The sequence below is a fragment of the Micromys minutus genome (assembly GCF_963924665.1).
Source record: "Micromys minutus genome assembly, chromosome: 32".
Classification (NCBI taxonomy): domain Eukaryota; kingdom Metazoa; phylum Chordata; class Mammalia; order Rodentia; family Muridae; genus Micromys; species Micromys minutus.
Window position 1 is genome coordinate 5,622,354 of NC_137967.1, and position 22,313 is coordinate 5,644,666.

Consider the following 22,313-nt stretch of genomic DNA (forward strand, 5'->3'; position numbering starts at 1 on the left):
CTAGAGTTCTGAGGGTGCTGGGGACAATGTCAAGGAAGGCTTCTGAACTCATGGGCTTATGGCAGGGGCATGTCAGGATCTAAGGGAGAAAGGGATGAAGGGAGGAGGGTGTGTGTGCTTGAGTGAGAACGGTTTCCACTGGATCCTAAGTCGAAGTTAGTCCCCAGTTAGTGCAATTGCTTGCGAAGAATTAGGAGGTGACCTTGTGGAGTGGGTGTGGCCTTGTTGGATGAGGTATGTCTCTGAGGGTAGGCTTTGAGCTTTCAAAGGCCCAATTCAGGCTCAGTCTCCATCTCTCTCGGCCTACAACGTGCACATGAGATGTTCTCAGCCATCGCCCTTCATGCTTGGCAGCTGCCATGCTCCCCACCCTGACGGGAATAGTTAACCTTCTGAAACTGTAAGCAAAGCCACGATTAAATGGTTTCTTTTAAAAGTTGCCTTGGACATAGTGTTTCGCCATAGCAACACAATAGCAACTAAGGCAGAGAGGATGCAGAGAAGGGAGGAACCTGAGTGAGACCTGTGTAGAAGGGGGCTGGGTTCAGTCGGTGAGGACGGACATCAGAAGCTGCATTTTTTTCATCCTCGAATGTTTTCACTACCTTGGACAGCGCCTGACCCATCACAGACACCAAAATGAATGAATGAACGAATGAATGACCGAGGGGATGGATAAAGAAGAAATGGGTGGGTGAATGGATGGTATGGTGGTCTGAATGACAATTGTCCCTTATAGGGACATTTGTTTGAACACTTGGTCCTTGGTGGTGCTACTCCTTAGGAATATTACAGAATCTTTTGAAGGTAGAGCCTGGCTGTAGGAAGTGGGCTTTGTTCATAGTCTCCGCCCACTTCCAGTTCCCTGTGGTTAAAGATGTAATCCTGAGCTTCCCGCTCGGGCTGCCTTCTGCCATGCTTCCTCGGCTGTTCAGAACCCCACCCCCCAGAACTGAAAGCCCAGATTAATCCTTCTGCAAGCGGCTCGTGGTCAAAGTGTTTTATCACAGCGATAGAAAAGTAGCTGATATGGATGGAGGGATGGAGGGATGGAGGATAGTTGGATACCTGCCTAAGTAAAAATAAAGGGCATGGGGGGGGACTGGTGGATGAGGGGAAAGTCGGATAGATGGTTGATAGATGGATGATGGTGCTTACAAATAAATAATGGAAGAAGAAATGATAGGGTAGTGGGTGACCAAATGGGCCAGTTTGGACAGATCTCTTTCCTTTCCTTCCCACAATCCCCTGAGGTTCTCCCTCCACCTACCCATTCCCGCTTGCCTAATGGGAATCCCACAGGATGCCAACCTAACGCCACCTGAAAAGAAAAACCTGTGCTTGAGGTGGGCCAGGCCAGTCCTAGGGTTCAAAGAGACGCTAGACACATCATTTCACACACAGCACTGCCTGGAGATAGGTGCCCATCCCTCCCAGTGTTCAGTAGATAACCCCAAGAGGGAGGTCAGCCAAGCTGCCAGGGTTTGTGCAGAGGGAAGTAGGAGGAAAAAACCCTCCAGGGAGAGCGGCAGGCAGCACTGCTGCAGTTCTGACGTCATCTGCAGAACTGGAGGGAAGTGCTGACTCAGGAATGTGGGTCCCGGGCTTGTGGCCAAGGGTTACTGATGGCCTGGCAGAGGTGGCAAGAGTCGCAGAGAGAAGTCACCGTCGGCTGGACAGAGGGAGCAGCTGGAGAACAGAGGACGGAGAACTGCAGAAATAGAGGCACAGAGCCAGAGAGACAAAGAGAGGGAGGAGGAGGGAGGAGATACAGGGAGAGATGTACAGGAAACACAGAAAGGGGCGGGGCCACATAGCACTGTAATGATGCTCAAAGCTGGGTGTGAAGTTTGGCTGAATGTGGGAGAGGCTCAGGAGGCTCCTCTCCTCCCTGAGGAATTGCTGGCCGGATGGTTACTGGTGGAGGGGCAGCCATTTTTCCTCAGTAATATAGTTACAGGTAAGTTCCTTCACAGTAGTAAATAACCACTCCCATACTCATCCAAGCAATTCTAATTAAGCTCAGCCAGTTTAAAAACAAAACCCACCAAAGGTGGACACTGGTGGCGCACACCTTTCATCCCAGCACTTGGGAGGCAGAGGCAGGTGGATCTCTGTGAGTTCAAGACCATCCTGCTTTACAGAAAGAGTTCCAGGACAGCCAGGGCTACACAGAGAAATCCTCTCTTAAAAAAAAAAAAAAAAAAAAAAAAACGAAAGCTAAAATAAAATTAGGAGGGGGTAAGGATGCTGGAAAGAGGATTGGGTGGGAAATGAGAGAGGTGAATGGGAGACAGAGAGGGCGACAGAGTTGGAGAGGCGCTCTGAAGAAGCAAGAGACAGCAGGCTGGGGGCCGAGGAGGTTCTCAGAGTCTGAGTATGATCAGACTACAACATACACATACATGAAGTGGCCAAATAATAAATGAAACAGATGTATGCATGTGTGTGTATCTGATTTATTTATTTGTTTATTTTTAAAGTGAGCTAGGCAGATCCTCAAATAAGGCTTCTCTCAGGCGACCCTTAAGCTGTGCGGGGTTAACAGTTCAGGCTAACCAGGACCGAGAACTTTCACTGAGCCAATTTTGCTGGCAAGAGCTGAGGGGACTGATCTCAGAGGCCGTCGGTGTAGTGGTTTGAAATGAGATGTTCCCCATAGTTTGGGGGCATTTAATACTTGATGCCCAGTTGTGAAACTGGGGAGTTCAAGTGTGGTCTTGCTGCAGCAAGTGTGTCTCTGGCGGCACGCTTTGAGAGTTAAAAGACTTGGGCCCTCCCCAGTTTGCACTCTGATTCCTAATATCAGTTAAAATGTGAGCTTTCAGCTTTCTGTTCCTGCAGCCACGTCTGTCACCTGCTGCCACAATTCCCTGCCACCATTGATTCTTATCCCTCTGGAATGATAAGGCCAAGTAAATCTTTTCTAAGTTGCAGTGGTCATGGTGTTTTATCACAGCGACAGACAGGCTGTCCTGTCTGGTCTGAGTCTGTATTCTCTTCTTATATATACTACAGTCTCGCAAGAAATAGGAGGGTGCGCTAGGCTGGGGTTGCATTGCTAGCCACAAGAGGTTCATTCATTCATTCATTCATTCATTCATTCATTCATTCAATGCAGATGTCTCTAAGCAGTGAAAGTGAGGGCTTTCCTACAGAGATGGAATTGGCTGAATGGGAGGAAGGGAAGGTTCAGGGAAGTAGCAGAGCAGTTGCAATGTGTGCACAGGACTCGAAGTCAAATCCCCGAAGCACAGGTATGTAGAGATCGCTGGTGCTCAGCCAGTGTTGTGCACATTGGGGGACTTACGCATACCCAGGAGAAACATTGGAGATCAAGGTTGCAGAAGACTGAATGAGACCACTGATGTATATGGGCTTTTTAAGTGGTCAGTAACAACCAAGCATAGCGGGGCACAACTTTAATTCCAGCACTGGGGAGGCAGAGGCAGGCCAGCCTGGTCTACATAGTAAGTTTAAGGGGAAGGGAGTTCAGAGTGAGCACTGTGTTGAAAACTAAAAAACCAATCCCCCTCGCCAAAACAAAATAACCAAAACTAGCTAAGTTAACCTAAGTTTAGGATTCTCGATTTCTGACAAAACTTGAGAGCTTCAGGTACAGCTGGATCCAGCCATGTTGGGAAGGGACAGTAATAAGGACTAGGACTACCACCTCAAAATGGGCGTGGTGACACATTCCTACCATTTCTGGCCCTGGAAGGCAAGGGCGTGCCAGAATGAGGGAGTGAGGTCTAGACCAGGCTGGGATACTTAGGCAGTTATTAGGAAGATACAAGGCTGGAGAGATGGCTCAGCGGTTAAGAGCGCTGACTGCCCTTTCAGAGATCCTGAGTTCAAATCCCAGCAACCACATGGCGGCTCACAACCATCTGTAATGGGATCCAATGCCCTCTTCTGGTGTGGCTGACAGCTAAAATAAATGAATCTTGAAAAAAAGGGGGGGTGAGGGGGGAGCGGAAGGGGGGAGCGAGATACAACCTACAAAGGTATCATCACGCATAGATGAGACAGCTAAAGGTTTTACCGCCGCATGGCCTCACAGTTCCGTACTCACTAAAGGATAGTCTACCGGGCGAGCCTGGCAAATGCCACTTTTCTCACATTCAGGAGTATGAGCCCCAGCCTTGCTCGCACTCGCGGAACCATGGTAACCAGACCCTGCCTACCGTCCCCTCCCCCCTAAAGAACTCAATTTCTGTTTGTCTCCAGGAGTCTAGCCGGTGCTGAGCAGCGGGCAAGTGGGCTCAGAGAGGGGAAGAGCGAAGGGCGGGCCGGGCAGCGGGGGGGTGGGGGAGGTAGAACAGCTATGGGAGAGAGACTGAGGAACGGGCCTGGAAGAAGGGGAACGGGAAGTAGGGGGGCTCAGAGAGGATGACAAGATTGGGGAAGGACCGCAATGAGGAGAGGGCAATCCAGGGGCCTGGGGAGGTGCTGGGGAGGCTGATGGAGAAAAAGGCCAGGGAGGTGGGGGAGAGGATAGAGGTTTGTGGGAGAAATGTGGAGGACAACTGGAACAAGGCGTTGAGGGGGAGGCAGACAGAGAACTGGGAAAACCGGGGACCAGGATGGTTCAGGAGGGGTGAAGAAAGAGAGGCCCGGAGACAGGAAGAGATGGGGACGGAAGCAGGGATGCAGGAAAGCAGGATATGGGGCGCGCACCAAGTCCCGGAGGTTAGGGGAAAGCGCGTGTCCTTATGGTCTCAGCCTTCCAGTTCGGTGTTTGTCCCTCGTGGTTGCAAAGAGCAAGAAGCAGGAGTCCAGGGAAAGAGCTGGGGTGTGTGGCCCAGTGAGAGCACCCCGCCCCATCTTCCTGGACCTCCCCCGACCCGCCTCTCCAGGATGCAGCCAGAAGTGGAGCCTTTTAGCTCCCCAAGCCTGGCCGCCCCCAGCTCGCACAGGGACACAGGTGAGCAGGTCTAGGGGGCCGGCACACCGGCCTTCCCACACGGTTGGTCCTCGAGCCTCGAACTACGTTTCCCAGGAGCCTCTGCCTTTATCTGGCTGGTACTCTGAGTACAGAACTGCATTGCCCTGGGGAGTTCTGCAAGTCTCTGGCCTGTGTGGTACGCCCCAAACTACATCTCTCAGAAGATGTTGCAGTTCCCCTGTTTAATACTCTGAGCTCATAATACTTTCCCAAAAGGCTCCCTTGCCAATATTCTGTAATCAAAACTACATTTCCCAGAAGGCCTTGCAGATCCCTCGCAAAGACCGGATTACGAACTACATTTCTCAAGGGACTCCGCAGGTCCCTGGCCAGTATTCTGGGTCCACAACTACATTTCCCACCAAACTCTGCAGTTACCAGACTAATTAATAATCTTTTAACGAGAAGTGCTGCAGCTATCTGAACGCTACTTCTGGGCCCCAAACTACATATCCCACGAGACACTTGCAGTTCCCTAGCTACTACTCCGATTTAGAACTCCATTCCCTTCACCTGTAGCAAATACCCTCGGTTTACAAAGAATTTACCCTGAAATGCTGCAATGTCCCCAGCTAAAATTTTGGGCCCAGAACTGCAGTTCCCGTGAGCCACTGGGTCTCAACGACGCCTCTGAGTCTATTCCCCACTAGATACCTTCACTCCTTGGTCTTGCTCAGTAGTTCACCATCTTCCTGTTCCCTGGTTTTTATTTTCAGATGGTACCACCACCAACCCAGATGCAGAAGTAAACCCTAGGTGCCAGTCAGTCTTCCACCCCAGTCCCACTCAGATAACCCCCTCCCACCCCTCACCTCCACCAGCCCATCATCCCCATCTTACTGTCCTTGGGTCTTTTCTTTGTCTGTAGTTTTACAGTTTCCCACAGGGACCTTTTCACCTGGGCTCACCCTGGTTCCAGGGAGTCTTCCCAACATGCAGCTAGACTATAGCTGCCGCTTGCTCGTGTCCGCCCCAGGCTTGCAGCCTTTTTCAGCACAGTTCACTTCCCAAATGCTGAGTTGACATCCTAAGAAGACTCTACATGGTAATAAGTAACAAACGAAGTCTGTCAAAGTAGAAATGGCAGTGTTCTACAGGAAAAAAAGCACAGACAGATTAAACCCGGGGACACCGTTAGGGACCCAGGTTCTTTCATCTCTCAGAATTTTGGTTTGAGATTCATTTCCTTGGCATACCACATAATGTTGGCTTGCTTACCTCATGGTCACAAAGCAGCTACTACAATTCCAGCCATCTTTCCCAGAAGCCTTTATTCTTAGAGCGCCTCTTCTACCATTTCAACTGCAAACACTAAGCTGTCCACCTCTGTCCACCTGGTAGGAGGAACAAGATGACCATATTATTCTGCTCAGGGCTTTCCAACTCTAATGAATATTTCTGAATACCTGGGGACAAAACTATAAACCTCAAGACCAGACCCCATGGGATCCCCCTCTTCCATTTAGACCCACACCTCCAAAATATCCCACAGTCTTCTTTTTTAAAAGAAATTTATTTATTATATATAAGTTCACTGTCACTGTCTTCAGACACCCCAGAAGAGGGCATCAGATCTCATTACAGATGGTTGTGAGCCACCATGTGGTTGCTGGGATTTGAACTCAGGACCTCTGGAAGATCAGTCAGTGCTCTTAACCACTGAGCCATCTCTCCAGCCCTCCCCACCCCACAGTTATTAAAACAGTGCCTCAACGGGGTATCATTTGTTCAAACACGTGAGCCAGTAGGGACTTTTCACATCCAAACTACAAAATTTAGCAAATTCCTACAGTCTTTAAGTTTCACTGTAGACTACACCTCTTCGGGGAAGCGTTCTGTGATTGCTCCGGGGGAAGAGTTTCCTCTCTGCTTCTAAACTGGGAGTTCTCAGGGGCAGAGTGGATACCAGTCATTTGGCTAATAATCTTTTTAAGTTTTCTGGTGTAAGAGTGTTCTCTATCATCCTCCAGTACACGGAAAGCACAGAGACGCTGTTAATGAGTGAAATTCTTGCATCTAATGAATTAGTAAATACTTCTTTCTTCAGTGTTTGGGATCAAACTTAAAGATTTATGGAGTCAGGTGCTCTACCACTGAACCACACCCCCAGCCCCTCACTGGGGGATTGTAGGCAAGGGCTCTACCACTGAGCCACACTCTATCCTCTTACTGGGTATTGTGATTTGAACAAGAGTAGTTCCCAGAAGTTCATATATTTGAATGCTTTCTCACTAAGGAGTGGAACTTTTTGAAAGTATCAGTAGATGCGGCCTCGTTGAAGGTTCTGTATCTCAGGGGTTGGGATTTGAGGTTTCAAAAGCCAATGACAGCCTCACCCCTCTCTCTGATTGTGGATCAGAATGTAGCTCTCAGCGACTGCTCCTGGCACCATGTGTGTTACTATGCATCCTGACACAGTCATGGACTAAGTCTCAGAAATTTTGAGCGAGGCCCCAGTTAAAGTGGCTGTGGTCATAGCCAGAAAACAGTCACAGAGACCAAAGTTGGTACTGGGAAACAGGATATTGCTGTGACAGACCTGCCCATGCTACTTGTTGGTGGAATGCAGACTTTGGGTCGCTGGATTTAGGAAAGAAGACGATACTGAAGGCAATTTGAACTGTGGGGACCCAGCTCAAGAAGTTTCAGAGGGAGGTAAAAGGTCTAGAGACCGTTTATGGTGGTTTGAATAATAATTGCCCTCATTGGTTCATATATATTTGGATGCTTAGTCATCAAAGAGTGGCACTACTTAGAAGGATTAGGGGGTGTGGCTTTATTGGGGTGGGTGTGGCTTTGTTGAAGGAAGTATGTTGCTAGGGATGGGCTTTGAGGATTCAGAAACCTAAGCCAGTTCCAGAGGCTTTTTCTCTTCCTGCAGATCCACAAGCAGAACTCTCAGTTCCTTCCCTGGCACCACATCTACCTGTGTGCCTTCATGCTCCTGCCATGATAACAATGCACTAAATCTCTGGACTGGAAGCCAGCCCCAGTTAAATGCTTTCCTTTACAAGAGTTACCATTGTCGCGCCAACCTCGACCAGCAAGGAAGACACGACCCGGGGAAGATCTTCTTCGAGCAGTTTATTCAGGAACCTTGTACAAGCTTCTTCTTCAGCTTCTGCTTCTGACTCCACTCCCGGGGGAGGGAAGGGAGCAGGCTAAATACTCTAGACTGGCAAACCATAAGCTGCCACGCGGGCACTGCAGATAGGTTGTAACCATGCAGAAGTTAAGGAGCCAGGCAAGTGCGTCCAAATAAGGAGTTGTTTATCACAGGGAGCGCTCGCCATTGGGAAGGCGGAGGGCGGAGGTCAGCGCCATCTTTGGGGGTGGCACAGCGCAGCTCCCTACATACCATGATCATGGTGTCTCTTCACAGCAATAGAACGCTGTTGACCAAGACAACATTCTTTTGTTATTTTGGCAAAGAATGTGGTGTCTCTTTGCCCTTGTCCCAAATATCTGCCTGAGGACTAAATTGAAGAGTGTTTAGATTAATAATAGCTTTGACAGAGGAGAGGCCAAGACAGTCTAACATTGACTGTATAATGTGGTTATTAGTATATCTGTCTGTCTGTCTATCTACCTATCTTATCAAGACAGGGTTTCTTTGAGTAGTCATGGCTGTCCTGGAACTCCTTCTGTAGACCAGACTGGCCTCAAACTCAGAGCTCCCCCGCCTCTGCCTCCTGAGTGCTGGGATTAAAGAAAGGCACTGAGCACCGCACAGACTACCCATCACTCTTGTGCAGATATACAATGAAAAGGAGCAGTCTGGACAAAGAGAAATACAAGACACACACATTGAAGGGGAAGTGTAACAGAGTTAGGCCTGGTGCTCAAGGAGATCGTGTTTGAAGGAAAGTCTATTGCTAAAGAGAATGAAGGGAGAGGTGACCTCAGGCAAGACCCCACCCAGCTAAGCTTCCTGCCTGTGAGACAGATTGAAAGGTGAGCTTAAGCAGCGAAGGAAACCATCAATAACAGAAAGCCAACGCAAACATAACTGACTGAGGTGGCCATGTCCGCAGCACAACTTGGAATTTTGGGACACACGGTTCTAGCTTTAGAGTCAGGGATACAAGGAAGGGTTGCAGAATCTTCTTTTGCAGCCAAGGGAAGCTGCTGACGTCAGGTATGTGCAGGGGTATCCTGTACAGAGGCTGGGAGAGGCCATTGCATGAAGCTATGAAGGTAAAGCCTGGGTTGTGTTGGGTGACCTCAAGCTGTTGGAAATGCCAGAGCTCTGGGATAGCTGCAGAAGAAAGCTGCTAACGGGGAGTGGAACCTATCACTGGACTGTCTCGACCCACCAGCTTCTGAATAACGATACAAAGACTTATATTTATCTATGGAGCCTGGGCCTTATAGCTTAGGCTTGTTCCCAACTAGTTCATAGAACTTATTTATGTTGATTCTAATTTATGTTCTGTCATGTGGCCTGTTACCTTTCCTTCAGCATTGGCACCTGTTTCTTCCTCAGTGAGTGAGTGTGTGTGTATGTGTGTGCATGTGTGTGTGTATGTGTATGAGTATGTGTGTATATGTGTGTATGTGTGCATGTGTGCATTGTGTGTGTGTATGTGTGTGTGTATGTGTGTGAGTGTGTGTGTATATGTGTGTGTGTGTGTGAAGACCAAAAGAGGCTGTAAGGCATGGGTTCTGTTTAAATGCAGATTAAAATAATGGCACACCTCTTCAATCCCAGCAAGAGAGGCAGAGGCAGGGGGCTCTCTGAGTCTGAGGTCAGCCTAGTCCTCAGAGTGAGTTCCAGGATAGCGAGGGCTACAAAGGGCCTTGGAATGTTGCCATCAAACAAGGTCCCCACTCCACGTCTAGAAAAGCACATGTCCACCAAGGGGGTATGTAATTTCAAGTGCCAGATGGAACATCTGGAGGCTTTAAGCAGAGGGTGCTGACAGGAGACACAGCCCTCAGCCCTGAGCTTTGGTGGAGGCTGTGATGTGCTTTCTGTAGTTGGTGTGTTTAACTGTTCTGTGCCTGGTCTCTGCTCAGACATAACTGCGCAGTGCTTTCATCTCAGTGTCATTCTCCAGTGGCCCCGTCTGGAGTTGATGTCAGGGGTTGATGTTAGGCCAGGAGGAGCATCCTACATCCCTGGGCTACTAGGCAACTCTTCTCTCTTCTGTCTTGAAACACAATAAGGAGGCAGACGACAATTTGTGTCAAAGAGTGTGCTGTGGGAGGCTTGAACTCTGTAGGATAACTCATGGGCCTAAGATCCAATACGTTGCTACTCTACATATTCTAACATTATTGGAGATGGGCTACTCTTATCACATTCCAGCCCATCTGAAGCAAGGAGCCAAACATCAAACACAGTTTCCTCCCTTCCTTTTGACCTTCCTTTCCTCTCTCCCTCCCTTTCCTTCTTCCTTCTCCTCCTCTTCTTCCTTCACCTCTCCCTCCTCCCCATACTTTTCCTGTGAGGCACAGGCTGACCCACAGTCACTGTGTAGACCCGACTGCCTTTGAGCTTGTGGCAAACCCCCTGCCATAGCCTTCCGAGTGTGCATTCTCCCTCGGCCAGTAGACAATCCTTTGTGTAGATGGCTCTAAAGTTGCAGTACTCTCTGCATATGCCGTCGGTAAGAACTTGGTTGCCAGGCCATAAAGGAGCTGGTCAGGGACGTTAGACACCCTTGCACCTGGACAGATCTCGGGCTGAAGTCAAGAGGGAGAAAGTAGGTCATGTGTGCCAGTTACTAGCCAGGGGGAAAGAGAGGCCCGTCAGCTAATGATAAGATTGGCAGGGGGCTGGAGAGATGGCTCAGCGGTTAAGAGCACTGACTGCCCTTTCAGAGATCCTGAGTTCAATTCCCAGCAACCACATGGTGACTCACAGCCATCTGTAATGGGATCCAATACCCTCTTGTGGTGTGTCTGAAGACAGCAACAGTGTACTGACATACATAAAATAAATATATATTTTAAAAAAAGATTGGCAAGAGGTCACACGTGAGTCAAGTTCCAACCAGCAGGCTGGAGTTTGGTATTAATTCCGGTGCAAAGTAGTGTTTTCTCCCTTCAGGCTGAGCCTAACCAGAAAACAGTCTCAGTGCCATAACGGAAGGGTGGCTTTCATGACTCCAGGATGGTATCTTGGGGACTGGCCTCTAAGATCTAACTTTCTGGAGTGGTGTGTGCACTGCTGGGTGGTTTCTGAAAAGTTATGACCTCAAAGGGCTCTTGGCAGGTGACACTGGGTTCTTTCGTCACTAGGATCCCTCCTTGTTGATCTCGAGTCAATAGAGGAATCCATGTCTCGGAGCATGGGCAAGCCTGCCAAATCCTCGTGAGTACACCCTGGCCCCTTGACCTGTGACAGCTCCTGCAGAGGTGGCAACAGCAGCCCCTGACCCTTCCTCCTTTTTCCCTCTCTCCTTCCCCTCCTTCCTTCCATCTTTCCTTCTCTTCCACGCACACAGGAAGCAGTACCTGCGGCAGGTCATCTCGGAATATGAGGCGATGGATCGGGAGCTCCCGTGTATCCGGAAGTTCTCAGAACCACCCTCTGCCCAGCCCCTCTGCCTCTGCATGGAGACTTCAGTGAGTGACCCCTAGTCTGTATGGTTCAGGTGGTGACAGGATCAGACTTGAGGTGGCCTGCGGTTAAATTTTAAGTTAAGAACCAGGCATGGTAGTGTGTGGTTATTACCCTCAGTACTCTAACAGCAAAATCTGGAGTAGGTCAGACTCAGCTACACAGTGAGTTTGAAGCTAGCCTGGGCTACCTGAGCTCCTGTCTCAAACAGAAAAACAACACCAACCATCACCACCAAATTTACACACACACACAGACACACAGAGAGGAGGCCACAACTGCTTGTGTCTGTCTAGGCACAAACCTAGACACCCTTTTAGGTATATATGTGACTTTCCTCTCTCATGGGGGATTGTGGGCCTCATTTCTTGGGGACAAGTCCCCACTCCATCTGTCCTTTCCCTACTGCCTTTGAGGAAAGGACCCTAGTGTGGCACCCAGTGTACTACCCTGGGTACAAGGCACCTCTCTAGCTCAGAAGCTAAGCAGGCCTGGTTAATACAAGGATGGGAGGAGGAGGTCTTCCAGATCCTGCTAATGTCTAATAGTTGGAAGTCAGAGGACAACTCATTTCCCTCCTTCCACATTTGTGTGGGCTACAGGGACTGAACCGGTCACCAGGATTGCACAATAAACAATTTTAAAAAGCGCCTTTACCCACTAAACCAGCAAGTCAGCCCACCGCCAGAGATTGTTTTGTACATGTTTGGTCAGCCGTTTTCCCCCTTTGCCACTATGGTCAGTGATCAACACATCTCAGAAAACTTCTAACTCTACTGATAACTGCACTCCCTTGACTTGAGATCACAGGTTCAAATAGAATCTTCCAGAACTTAAAGGCACCATCAGTGGCTGGTCTCTGGGAGAGTTTCCCCGTAGGGCAGTGAAGAGAGTGACCTCTTCACTGGCAAGATGCCTTCACACTGGTGACACCTGTAGTCTTCCCTTTTGCCAAGAGTTGTCATAACCTAGCCGGTCTGCAGGTGGAGTTTAGACCAGCCTCCGACCTGGGAGGTAAGGGCTGAAGCTGTATGCATCCCCCTGCAGGAGGATTTCACGCACCTAGAGGTGCTGCAGGCTCTGGAGGCCGAGCTGCCGGGGGCCATGGAAAGTGGGCGCGTGAGCAGTATCCGCTTCGAGAATATGAATGTCATCTGCGGCACCGCGGGCCGCAGGGACAGGTGAGCCCATGCATGGGAGTGGTCTAGGGTGAGAGGCAGTGGGACATAATTGGGAGGGATGTAGTCAGGAGGTGTATTGCTCCGTAAATGGAGCTTGGAGGCGGAGTCAGAGCGAGGGTGGGCGAGGGGAGGAGCCCAGCATTACCAAAAAAGGAACACGGGGGGCGGAGCCTAGAGGAGGCTAGTGAGGGGTGGAGCTGAAAACAACGGAAAGACTTGGTGCCTAGAGTGAGTTGGACAAGAGGCGGGTCCTAAAGTGATAGGGCGAGGTCAAGAAGAAAGGTAACAGCGAGTCTATGAGGCCCAGAGCCACTCAGAGGGACCGGTCCTAGGTTGAGCGGCACTTTTGGCAAAATCATAATGAAGATGGCATTGGAGGGCCGGCCTGGGCTGAGTAGCATTTAGGGCGGAGTCAGAATCAGGGTGACATCGGGGGTGGGGGGGGTAGGTCCTATGCTGAGTGGCACTTCTGGCTTAGTCTAAAAAGGAAGTTAGCGAGGGCGGGACCTGCCACATTTCCTGGTAAGGTGAAAGATCCAGCAGAGAAGACCGCAGTGGCGCCCGCAGGTGATCCCAAAGACGTCTCTTGGTGTTCGCTTCGCCCGCAGGTGGCTCATCACCGTCACAGACTTCCAGACGCGCTCGCGCCTCTTGCGCTCGGGGCTCAGCCTCCGCGGACTCACGCACTCACTTGTGCGCCACGACGATCTACTGCTGGGGGACTACCGTCTGCACCTGCGCCGCTCCCTGGTCCGACGGCGCATGCTCGAAGCCCTCGGGGCGGAGCCGACCGGCGAAGATTGACGCACAGAGGGGGCGGGTCCCAACTGCGCCCCGCCCCGAGGCCCGGCGAACCGAAAAGGCGTGGCCTCCCTAGGAAGGAGGCGGGGCCGGCTCGAGGGGGTGGATACTGTGAGTTTAATTATAAAGAATGACCTGATACAAAAGCCATTTCTCTCGGCAAAGTCGTGTTGGGCGTGGGGGGGCGGGGCGAACCTCCACTGTCATCTACCTCCTGGTTACAACCCATCCCTGCGATCCTGCAGGACGAGCCCAACTTCCTCTCAAGTCCCCTCCCGCCCCCTTGGAAGACAGTTCTAGGGCTTTTATTTCAGGTTTTTCCCCCCTTTTGGATTTGTGTGTTCTAGGGTTTTTTTTTTTAATTTTTATTTTGCTTTGTATATTTTTTCTTTTGCTATTGTTTCTCTTTTTGCTTGGTCTCTCCTTTCCACCCCGCTCCCCCATCCTGTCCCTCCCCCTTCCCTCTCCCCGCTCCTTCCCCCCCACCCCCACCCCCTAAGCCCTCCCCAACCCCGCGGCACCCATCCGGAATTGACAAGCCCTTGATAGACAGGCGCCGCGCAGGCCCCCTGCGGACGGGGGGCATCCGACCAGGGGGAGGGGGCGGGTAGGGGCCCAGCGCCACCTCCTCTCCAGCCCTCGCCAGCCCTCCCCCCTCCCGTGACCCTCCCACAAGGTTCCCTGCATTTCCCTGACGAGGTGAGGGGAGGGGGCTGGCCCTCCCCTCGTGGACGGAGCGCCCCAGGGACGCCTGGGGGCAGCTATAGGGAATGGGGGGGGGGAAGGAGGGGAGCTCCCTTCTTTGGCAGCTGAACATAGGGGGGGAACCTGAGGGCGATGCCTTTCCCCCCTTTTATCCACAGCAGGGGAGGGGGCTACCTAGGGGAGGAGAGGTGGCTTTAAATTCCCAAGCCCCAGAAGCAGGGAAGGGGAACGTGCGGGGAGGGAGGAGCCATGCTGTAAGGATGGGGGTGTTATCCGGAAGAGAAGGAAGGGTTGGGGGAGGAGGGGGGAATCTTCGTGCAAAACGAACAGCAGACAGACGAATGGTCTAAGAGTGACAGGACGGAACGACAGCCTAGCGAGCTGGGAGCCGGCGTGCATGCGCAGGGTCTCCTCTCCCTAGGAAAAGCAGGAGGAGGTGAGCAAAGACCTAGGGTGGGTGCAGGAAAAAAGAGAGGACTGGCTAAGGGTGTGCAGAGAGAGGGGCAGATATGCAAACCAAAAAGAGGCCAGGCTCTGCAGGGCAACTGGGGAAAGTTATCTGGAAAGACCAGAACAGCACAGCAAGCACATCCCATACCTGAGCACCATTAGAAAAGAAAGAGGGGAGAGGGGAGGCTGGGGAGGGTAAGTGCACGAGAGCAAGTGTGCAAGGGGACACTGGAAAGCAAGGACGACAGTGAACAGAAGTAGCCCGGCGTGGTGGCGCACGCCTTTGATCTCAGGACATGGGAGGCAGAGGTGATCTCTGAGTTCCAAGACAGCCAGGGTTACACAGAGAAACCCTTTCTCAGGAAAAACAAAAACAAAACAAAAACCGAACAGAAATGTGAAGGAGAAGGATGGAGAGAAGGAGTTACACATGGGAAGAGAGTTCAGAGCCGTGAGTGTGTTCGCAATGAGCTAAGTGTCAGAAAATAGCGAAGGCAGGCAGGGCACAATAGTGCCACCGGGAGAGGGAGGGAGAGTTAGGGCTTAGGGGTGGCAGGACAGGGAAATGACCCTGGGTATGAAAATGGAGGTGTGTTCTGAGGGTGCACGGAGAGAGCAGAGAGCAGGGTGGCAGGGGCTCCGGGAGTATGCCTGGGTCTGTGAGCAGCAGGGAGAAGGAAAGTCCCATGTGTGTCTGCAGCATGGGTCCAGGGTGGCTAGAGAAATAAAGGGTGCAATACCCCCCTCCCCCAGAAGCAAGTATGCAGAGATCGAGCTAGCAAAGGCGGTGGCGCTTGAGGAAAAAAAAAAAAATCGAATGCAGCGTGTTGGGAAGCTGAGAGGGCCTTGCAGGCCGGAGGTGTGCAAGACAGCCAGGGGGTAAGCTTGTGCAAAAACTGCAGCCAGGGAGGGGACCAGGCGTGCGAGAGGCAGGGGGCTGGGCAGCTGAGTGTGTCAAGGGGAGTGGGAAGGCTGAGGGGCCTGGAGAGGTGAAAAAGGGTATTCGAGGGGCGTCAATGATGGAATCGGAGGGCACACCTTCCCAGGACCCATTAGGTCAGGCTCTGGGCTGACCCTCTATGGCTCTGTCTGTCCCCCCACCCCCAGTCGGCCTTTCCCTCCTTCTTCAGTACCCCTTTGTCATTTTTTCCTAATCCCCCCTCTACTCCACTTGCAGTCTTGTGTCAGCTGCCCACCTCTTGCAAGGTGCCGTTGTCTGGCCTGCATCGGGTCCACCTGGGGACCTCAGTCAGGCCTGGGGAGACGGGGCAGGGCACAGTTTTAACAGAGTCCCTGGCCCCCTGAGGGGAGAGGGGGAGAGAATGATGGTCAGAGGGGTCAGAGGTCAAGAGGTCAACGGGCTCAAGGGTCCTATGGACGGGCTGGTCCGCCCAGGCCAGCCATCACCTCTCCAGGAAAAATTTGAGAGCCCGGTCAATGTTCATACGGTGGCCCACCCTGGTCACGCCCAGGTCCACATAGTCTTCCTTGGTCAAGGCGGGCAGATGGGAGCCATCAATCTCGTGGTCCAGGAACTGGGCTCGGTGCTCTGACAAGCCCAGCCACTCTAGCCAATCGGCGACGTCAAACTTGGTCCAGAACCCTAGAGGCTTGGCGCCGAACGGCTTGTCCGGGGGCAGCGAGAGCAGGCGGGTGGGTGATAGGGAACGGGAGGCCCCAGACAAGGCTCCTCCAAGACCCCCAGATATCCCGGGGTGTGGTGGCACAAAGACGGGAGCAAAGGGGTCAGCCGAGCCTCCTGCCCCTCCGGTCGGAGAGCTACGGATGTCGAAGAGGCCCGGGTAGATGGGTCCTGAAGGCAGGATGGGCAAAGAAGAGGGCCTGGGCGCTGGGCTGACCTTGTGATCCGAGGCAGGCAGCAGCGAGGGGCTGGGTGCCCGGCGGAGCAGCGGAGGCCGCATCTCGAATTCCACACCCTGCAGGTGTCTGGTGGAAGCTGAGGCAGATGAGGCGGAAGGGGATGTAGCTCCTGGAGCTGCAGCTGTTGAAGAGGAGACCCCAGACCCGGTGGGGAGTGGCGGCAGAGGGGGTTTAGGCCAGTTCTGAAAGATGCTGCTGCTGGGTTTGGAGAGGAGAGAGGTCTGGGAGTCTTCGGAGAGCCTGCAATGTGACAAGGGGTGGGGGGGGTGGGGTGACAGGGGGAGGGAGAGGGTTTGGGAAGAAGTGTTGAGGGCAAGGGTGAAAAAGAGGCAGAAGTCATGATTCAGAGGGAGAGACACAAGGGTGGGGGGGCGGAGAGGTGGAGAAGATGGGGTGGTGGTAAGGGAGGGTCGGATGAATGTCGGGGAGAAGTGAAGGACAGGGAGAGGGTGATAGCCAAGAGAGATGGAAGAAAAAGAACCATTAAGTGATAGCAATTACACCCGCCACCACTAGCTGCTGCTCACGTGTGTCAGGCATTGTTCTAAAGGCTTTCTGAATCACATCTCAATGAAATCCCCACAAGAGCACAGAGAGCTTAAGAAACTTGCCTAAGGACACACAGCCAGGGAGTGGCAGAGCCCAGTTAGAAGTCACCAAAGTCTGAGCTCTTGACCACTATTCTATACTGCCTTTTATTTTTGTTTTGTTTTTTTTTTCCGTTTTTTGTTTTTGTTTTTGTTATGGTTAGTTATAGCAGAGTGGAAGACAGGGAGACAGAACAAAACAACAACAACAAAAAGAGGGTGGGTATCCAAGGTGGGGGGGAGAGATGGAAGGGATGGGGACAGAGAACAGAGAGAGAGAGGTGAAGAGAGGGAGATGAAAGAGAGAAGAAACAAGGGGAGAAAAAGGTTCCCCTCATCCCTTGCGCTCCCTTCAGCATGGCCATACCACAGGGCCTTTGAACTGGTGGCTCACTGTCCCTCACACAGCCAGGTGACCTTATCCGAGATAACTGTAACCAGCCAATTCTTGGGTTATTTTGTGGGGATATCTGTAATTATTATTCCCACTGTCTAGCTTGAGGTGTGGCTCAATGGGAGGGCCCCTGCTTAGAATGCCAGTGCCTGGGAGCTTGCTGTATGGCTCAGTGGTAGAGCCCCCGGCTAGAATTCTCCAATGAGGGCCTAGGGGTGTTGTGCAGTGGTCTAGTCCCTGCTTGGAATCCTCGAGTGAGGGGTTAGGAATGTAGCAGCTGGGCTTTAATAAAACCAGGAGTGGGACTGGAGGGATGGCTCCGTGGTTAAGAGCACTGGCTGCTCTTCCAGAGGTCCTGAGTTCAATTCCCAGCAACCACATGGTGGCTCACAACCATCTGTAATGGGATCTGACACCCTCTTCTGGTGTGTCTGAAAACAGCTACAGTGTACTGTATAAAATAAATAAATAAATCTTTAAAAAAAAAAACAAAACCGTAGGAGCAAGATGGGCACTGGTCTGTCTTGGACTGTCCACTATGGCCCCTCTCCTAATCCATAAAGGCACACTACTGTCTTCAACATCTGATTTATGCATATGAGGATTAAATGCAGCATCCTTCCATCCACCTACGAATAATAATGAGCGAATTGTTTTCTACTTCCAAGGCTTGCTAAATCCACAGGGAACAGAATTACAGTGCATTCGGTAGATGGAGAGGAAGAATTTCAAACCCCCACCTCACTGCCTCTGAGTCAGGAAGGGGCTCCTCCCATCCCGCCCAGGATAGCCATTGTTAGCATGGATCATGGCTTCACACACAACACAGCTAACAAGTATTTGGGAAACTTTGGCATAGATCCATATCTTCCCATCTAGTGGTTGCTAGGTCTTCCAAAGTTGCCCATCTCCCCCATCTGGTCAGTAGTGCCGGCCCAGTCCCTTTATAGTGGGCTGTGGCCCCTCCTCCTATTGGGGGGGGGTTCTCATCTACCTGCTGCTGTAAAGCACCACACACACCTTCAGACACTCCAATTTTGTTGCTGTTGTTGATATTTTGTAGCTAGGCTTGGTGGTATAGGTCTGTCATTCCAATTACTAGGGAAGTTGAGGCAGGAGGATTAGAAGTCTAAACCCAACCTGGGCTACAAGGCTCAAGGCCAGCCAAAGCAGCTTAGTTAAGCCTTGACTCCAAACATAATAAGGCTGGGGGTGTAGCTCAGTGGTGGAGCCCCCCCAACTTCCCAGTAAGGGCCTGGGGTGTGAGTTCTTCCCCATTGAGGGGACAGTGACAGTGGCTCAGTAGTTGAGCACTGGCACTGAAGTCCTAGGTTTGACCTCCAGGACCATAAAAAACAAAATAAACACATGTAGCCAGTCATCTTGGGCCACGGGTTATGGTGAACATGAAGTTGAAAAGTGTGCCTCTTAGGGGTCCGTTTCCTGCAAGACAGCCCAGTTTGTTTTCTGTAACTCCCGAGGCTCTATGGGGACCTTGGGCTCCAGCACTAGTCATAACCACCCACCAGCCACAGGCTTCTGCTCACCTCTGCCGCTGCAGGGAGGAGGTCCTCTCTGGGATGTAACCGGCTCCTCCGTGGTGGCTGTCTGTGCTGCCCCCGCTGCCCCCCCGAGCCCAGGGCAGAGCTCCTCCCGCGGTAGAGGACCCACCAAACTGCTGGAGCTTGGAGCTGAGTTCGCTGATGATGCTGGCTTTGACCGTGGCCAAGGCAGAGGCCTGAGGCTGGGACAAGGGCCCTGGCAGGGGTGGTGGTGGTCCCGGACCCTCCTCCCATGGTAGTAGCTTCCGAGGCAGGGATGAGGCCGTGGGCAAAGGTACAGGTGGGACTTCTGGCTCAACCGCCACGGGACCCCCTGCCACACCTGCTGTTGAGGGTCCAGAGCAAGCACTCAAGGCCAATAGCCCATCTGTCCCAGCTCCGGTTACAGAGACGGTGGGGCTGGTGGGGGTGACAGGATCTCGGAGTCCCCCGCTGGGACCAGGTCTCAAATTTCCACTAGTCCCAAGCGCCCTGCCCCGGAGCTTAGAAGGAGTCATGAGCTGCGGGGGATATGGTGGGCCAGGAGGCCCACTGCCCCCGAAGGCCTGGCCATCCAGGTAGGCAACATAGGTGTCCAGGAGCTCGGTCCCGCTGGCCACCCCGGCCCCGCCCCCAGCCACACCCCCTGTATTGCCTCCTCCTTCGGCGGACAAGCTGCTGAGTGTGGATGCGCTGCTGATGGTCTCCAGCGGGTGATCGCTGCTGCTCCGACTGTCCACCTCCTCAATTCCAGAATCTGTACCAGGTGGAGGGTCAGGCCCTGGCTGCGGTGCTGGAGGAGCTGGGGCTGCCGGGGCCGGTGGGCCTGGAGCCGGAGGATCTCCAGGAGCCGCGGGAGCCCCCTGGGTCAGCGTGGCCACTTCGCTGTCGTAAGAGGTCAGGCTGGATGCTGTGGAGTCCAAGGTGGGAGGGGCTGCGGCCACAGCCGGAGGTGGGGCTGCGGGTAGAGGGGTAGCTGGGGAGGGAGGGTCAGGCAGCGGGTGGGGAGGCCCGGGTGTGAGAGGCGACTCTGGCTTTTCGAAGCTATTGGAAAACTCCAGGGGTGGAGGCAGCGGCTCCGCAAACAAGAACTCGCCATCGTCCACGTCCACCGAAGGGGCTGGCGGTGGCAGGACCAGTAGCGGAAGGCCGTTCTCCTCGTTGCCTCGCGGGGAGGTGGGAGAGGTTGGCAAGACTCTGCGGGGGCTGGGAGGCGGGACCCCAGGCCCATCTTCCGTGGAGGACCCTCTCGTGCCAGCTGGGGGAGGCCGGGTTTGGCAATTCTCAAGGAATCGCACGTGCAGCGGCAGCCGCTCGGGCTCCTCGGGGGCTGCTGTGCGCCAGGCCTTGCTCACCCCAGGATGGGGAGTTGGGGGCTCCGGCCCCAGCTGCAGCAGGAGCGGCCCGACCCCTGGAGCCGTCGGGGGCAGACGATGCAGTAGGGAGCGGCGAGCTGCAGGTGGACTGGCGGTAAGGGCCTTCTCCTGACTCCCTAGGCCTGCCCGGTACCCCAGCTCTCGGCGCGCGGGGTCCCCCCAGAGGCGCAGCACTGGCTCGTGACGCGCATGTGGCGAATGGGGTGAATGGGGCGAGTGGTGGTGAAGGGTGGGCGGTGGGGCGTCGTAGCGTGGTGATGGAGGTCTAGGAGGCGGCTGAGGGGTGCCCCCACCCTCCGAGGACTCCTTCAAGGCCCGCTCCCGGGCGGCCAAGGCCAGCCCCAGAGGAGAGGCGGGATCCAAGGCTTTGCCGGTCAGCGGATGCACCAGGGGCCGCGGGGGGAGGAAGCTGGTGAAGGCGCTACTGCTCCCGCTGCCCCCGTAGGCTCGGCTGCTCGCTGCGTAGGCCCCGTAGCCCCCGCTGCTGCCCCCCGACTCCAGCCGCAGGTAGGGCTCGGCGGAGAACATGCCTTCATCAATGGATTTGGAATGGCGCAGCCGGGGACCCGGGGGCGCCCCCGGGCCCAGCCCGCTGTCGCCTCCATCCTCATCTCCTGCGTCGGTGGACAGGAACAGCGTGGACCGCCGCCGGGCTTCGTTCTGCCAGCCACCCTCCCTCCGCGCCGCGCCCACTAGGGCTGCTCCAAACTGGCTAGTGAAATCCAGGGTGGCCGGGCCGCTGGGTGACGCGGGGGTTGGCACGGGCGACGGGGACGGCGGCACTGGGGACGTGGCAGGCGCCGGGCTCGGCGAGGACCCGCCGCCGCCCGCGCCGTCGGGCTGGGTGGGGGGCTCAGCCTCTGTACTGCTTCCCTGGCTGCTGCGGCCGCTGCTACTGGTGGATGGGGCTTTGATGATGATGGTCGGGATGGGGATGGAATTTTTCTCCGACGGCACGGCCGGAGGTGGTTCAGACCGAGGCAACGCCGGGGATGTTGGGGAGGACGCGGAAGGGAGGCTGCCCTTTTGGGGCTCGCCTTCCACTTTGGTCTGCTTGACCAGCGGGCCCTTGCGACCGCGGCCGGAACGGGTTGGTACATACATGGCCGCACTGGCCGCCCTCGGGGGCAGCTGGAAGTAGCGCAGAGCGGGGGCCTGTGTAGGACCGCTGCTGCCTCCGCTGCTACTGTGGTGGGAAGGTGATGGGGCCCCCGAGTTCGGGCTGGGTCCTCCACCTCGCCAGCCTCGAAGGCTTGGCTGGGGTCCCAGGGCCAATCGAGGTGGGGGATCATCGGGGGAACCTCCTGTCTCCATCTCCGGTGGGTGAGGAGGATGCGCATGGTGATGGTGGGGCTGGGGGGGTGGGGCGTGATGATGGTGGTGATGAGGTGGATGGTGATGGGCGGGGGGTAGGGCTCCACTGTGATATAGGCTCTTCTCTCGGCTCCCACCACGGGTGTCAGGAGGAGATGGCCCATCGAAAGATGAAGGGGAGGAGGCGGGAAGGGGACCCCCGGAACTGGGGTTAAAGGGCCCTCCCCGAGGCGAGGGAGTGAGGCGGCCGGAAGAGGAGGGGGCGGGAGGTGTGCTGTAGGGCGGCTCTGGTGGTGATGTAGTGGGTGGTGGGGGTATGTCCTCTGAACCGGGGACTGACAGGCTACGACTGAATTTCATGGCTGGGGGTGCTAGGTAGGGTCTGTCGTCTTCCGCAGCCCCTGCAGAGACACGCAAGACCAATGGAGGAATTACGGACTGGCCCGCTCCTGCATACAAGCTGTGCACTGCACAACAGCAAGCAGCAGAGGCGCAAGAGAAATTCAGTGGAATTTCATCCTCCGGCCAGGAGGGGGCGCCGTTTCCTAATTATTCAAAGGTCTCGGT

At 53.9% G+C, this 22,313-nt stretch overlaps 2 protein-coding genes across 3 annotated transcripts in view; one reads left to right on the forward strand and one right to left on the reverse strand.

Moving 5' to 3' along the window:
- Positions 1-4,860: 4,860 nt before the first annotated feature.
- Positions 4,861-13,501, forward strand: LOC308413430 (uncharacterized protein C19orf81 homolog; the record flags this gene model as incomplete). The annotated part of the gene is made up of 5 exons (XM_080908391.1): positions 4,861-4,927; positions 11,195-11,267; positions 11,401-11,521; positions 12,564-12,697; positions 13,306-13,501. 5 exons carry the CDS (start codon positions 4,861-4,863, stop codon positions 13,499-13,501), a joined length of 591 nt encoding a protein of 196 aa, XP_080764517.1.
- A 2,555-nt stretch (positions 13,502-16,056) lies between these two features.
- SHANK1 (SH3 and multiple ankyrin repeat domains 1) overlaps positions 16,057-22,313 on the reverse strand; it is a gene marked incomplete at both ends in the record, with an annotated part of 44,794 nt that continues 38,537 nt past the window's right edge. For both annotated transcript variants that reach the window (XM_080908597.1, XM_080908596.1), the window contains 2 exons: positions 16,057-16,774; positions 19,063-22,147. In XM_080908597.1, the coding sequence (XP_080764723.1) occupies positions 16,057-16,774; positions 19,063-22,147 (3,803 nt within the window). The remainder of the gene's footprint in view (positions 16,775-19,062; positions 22,148-22,313) is intronic.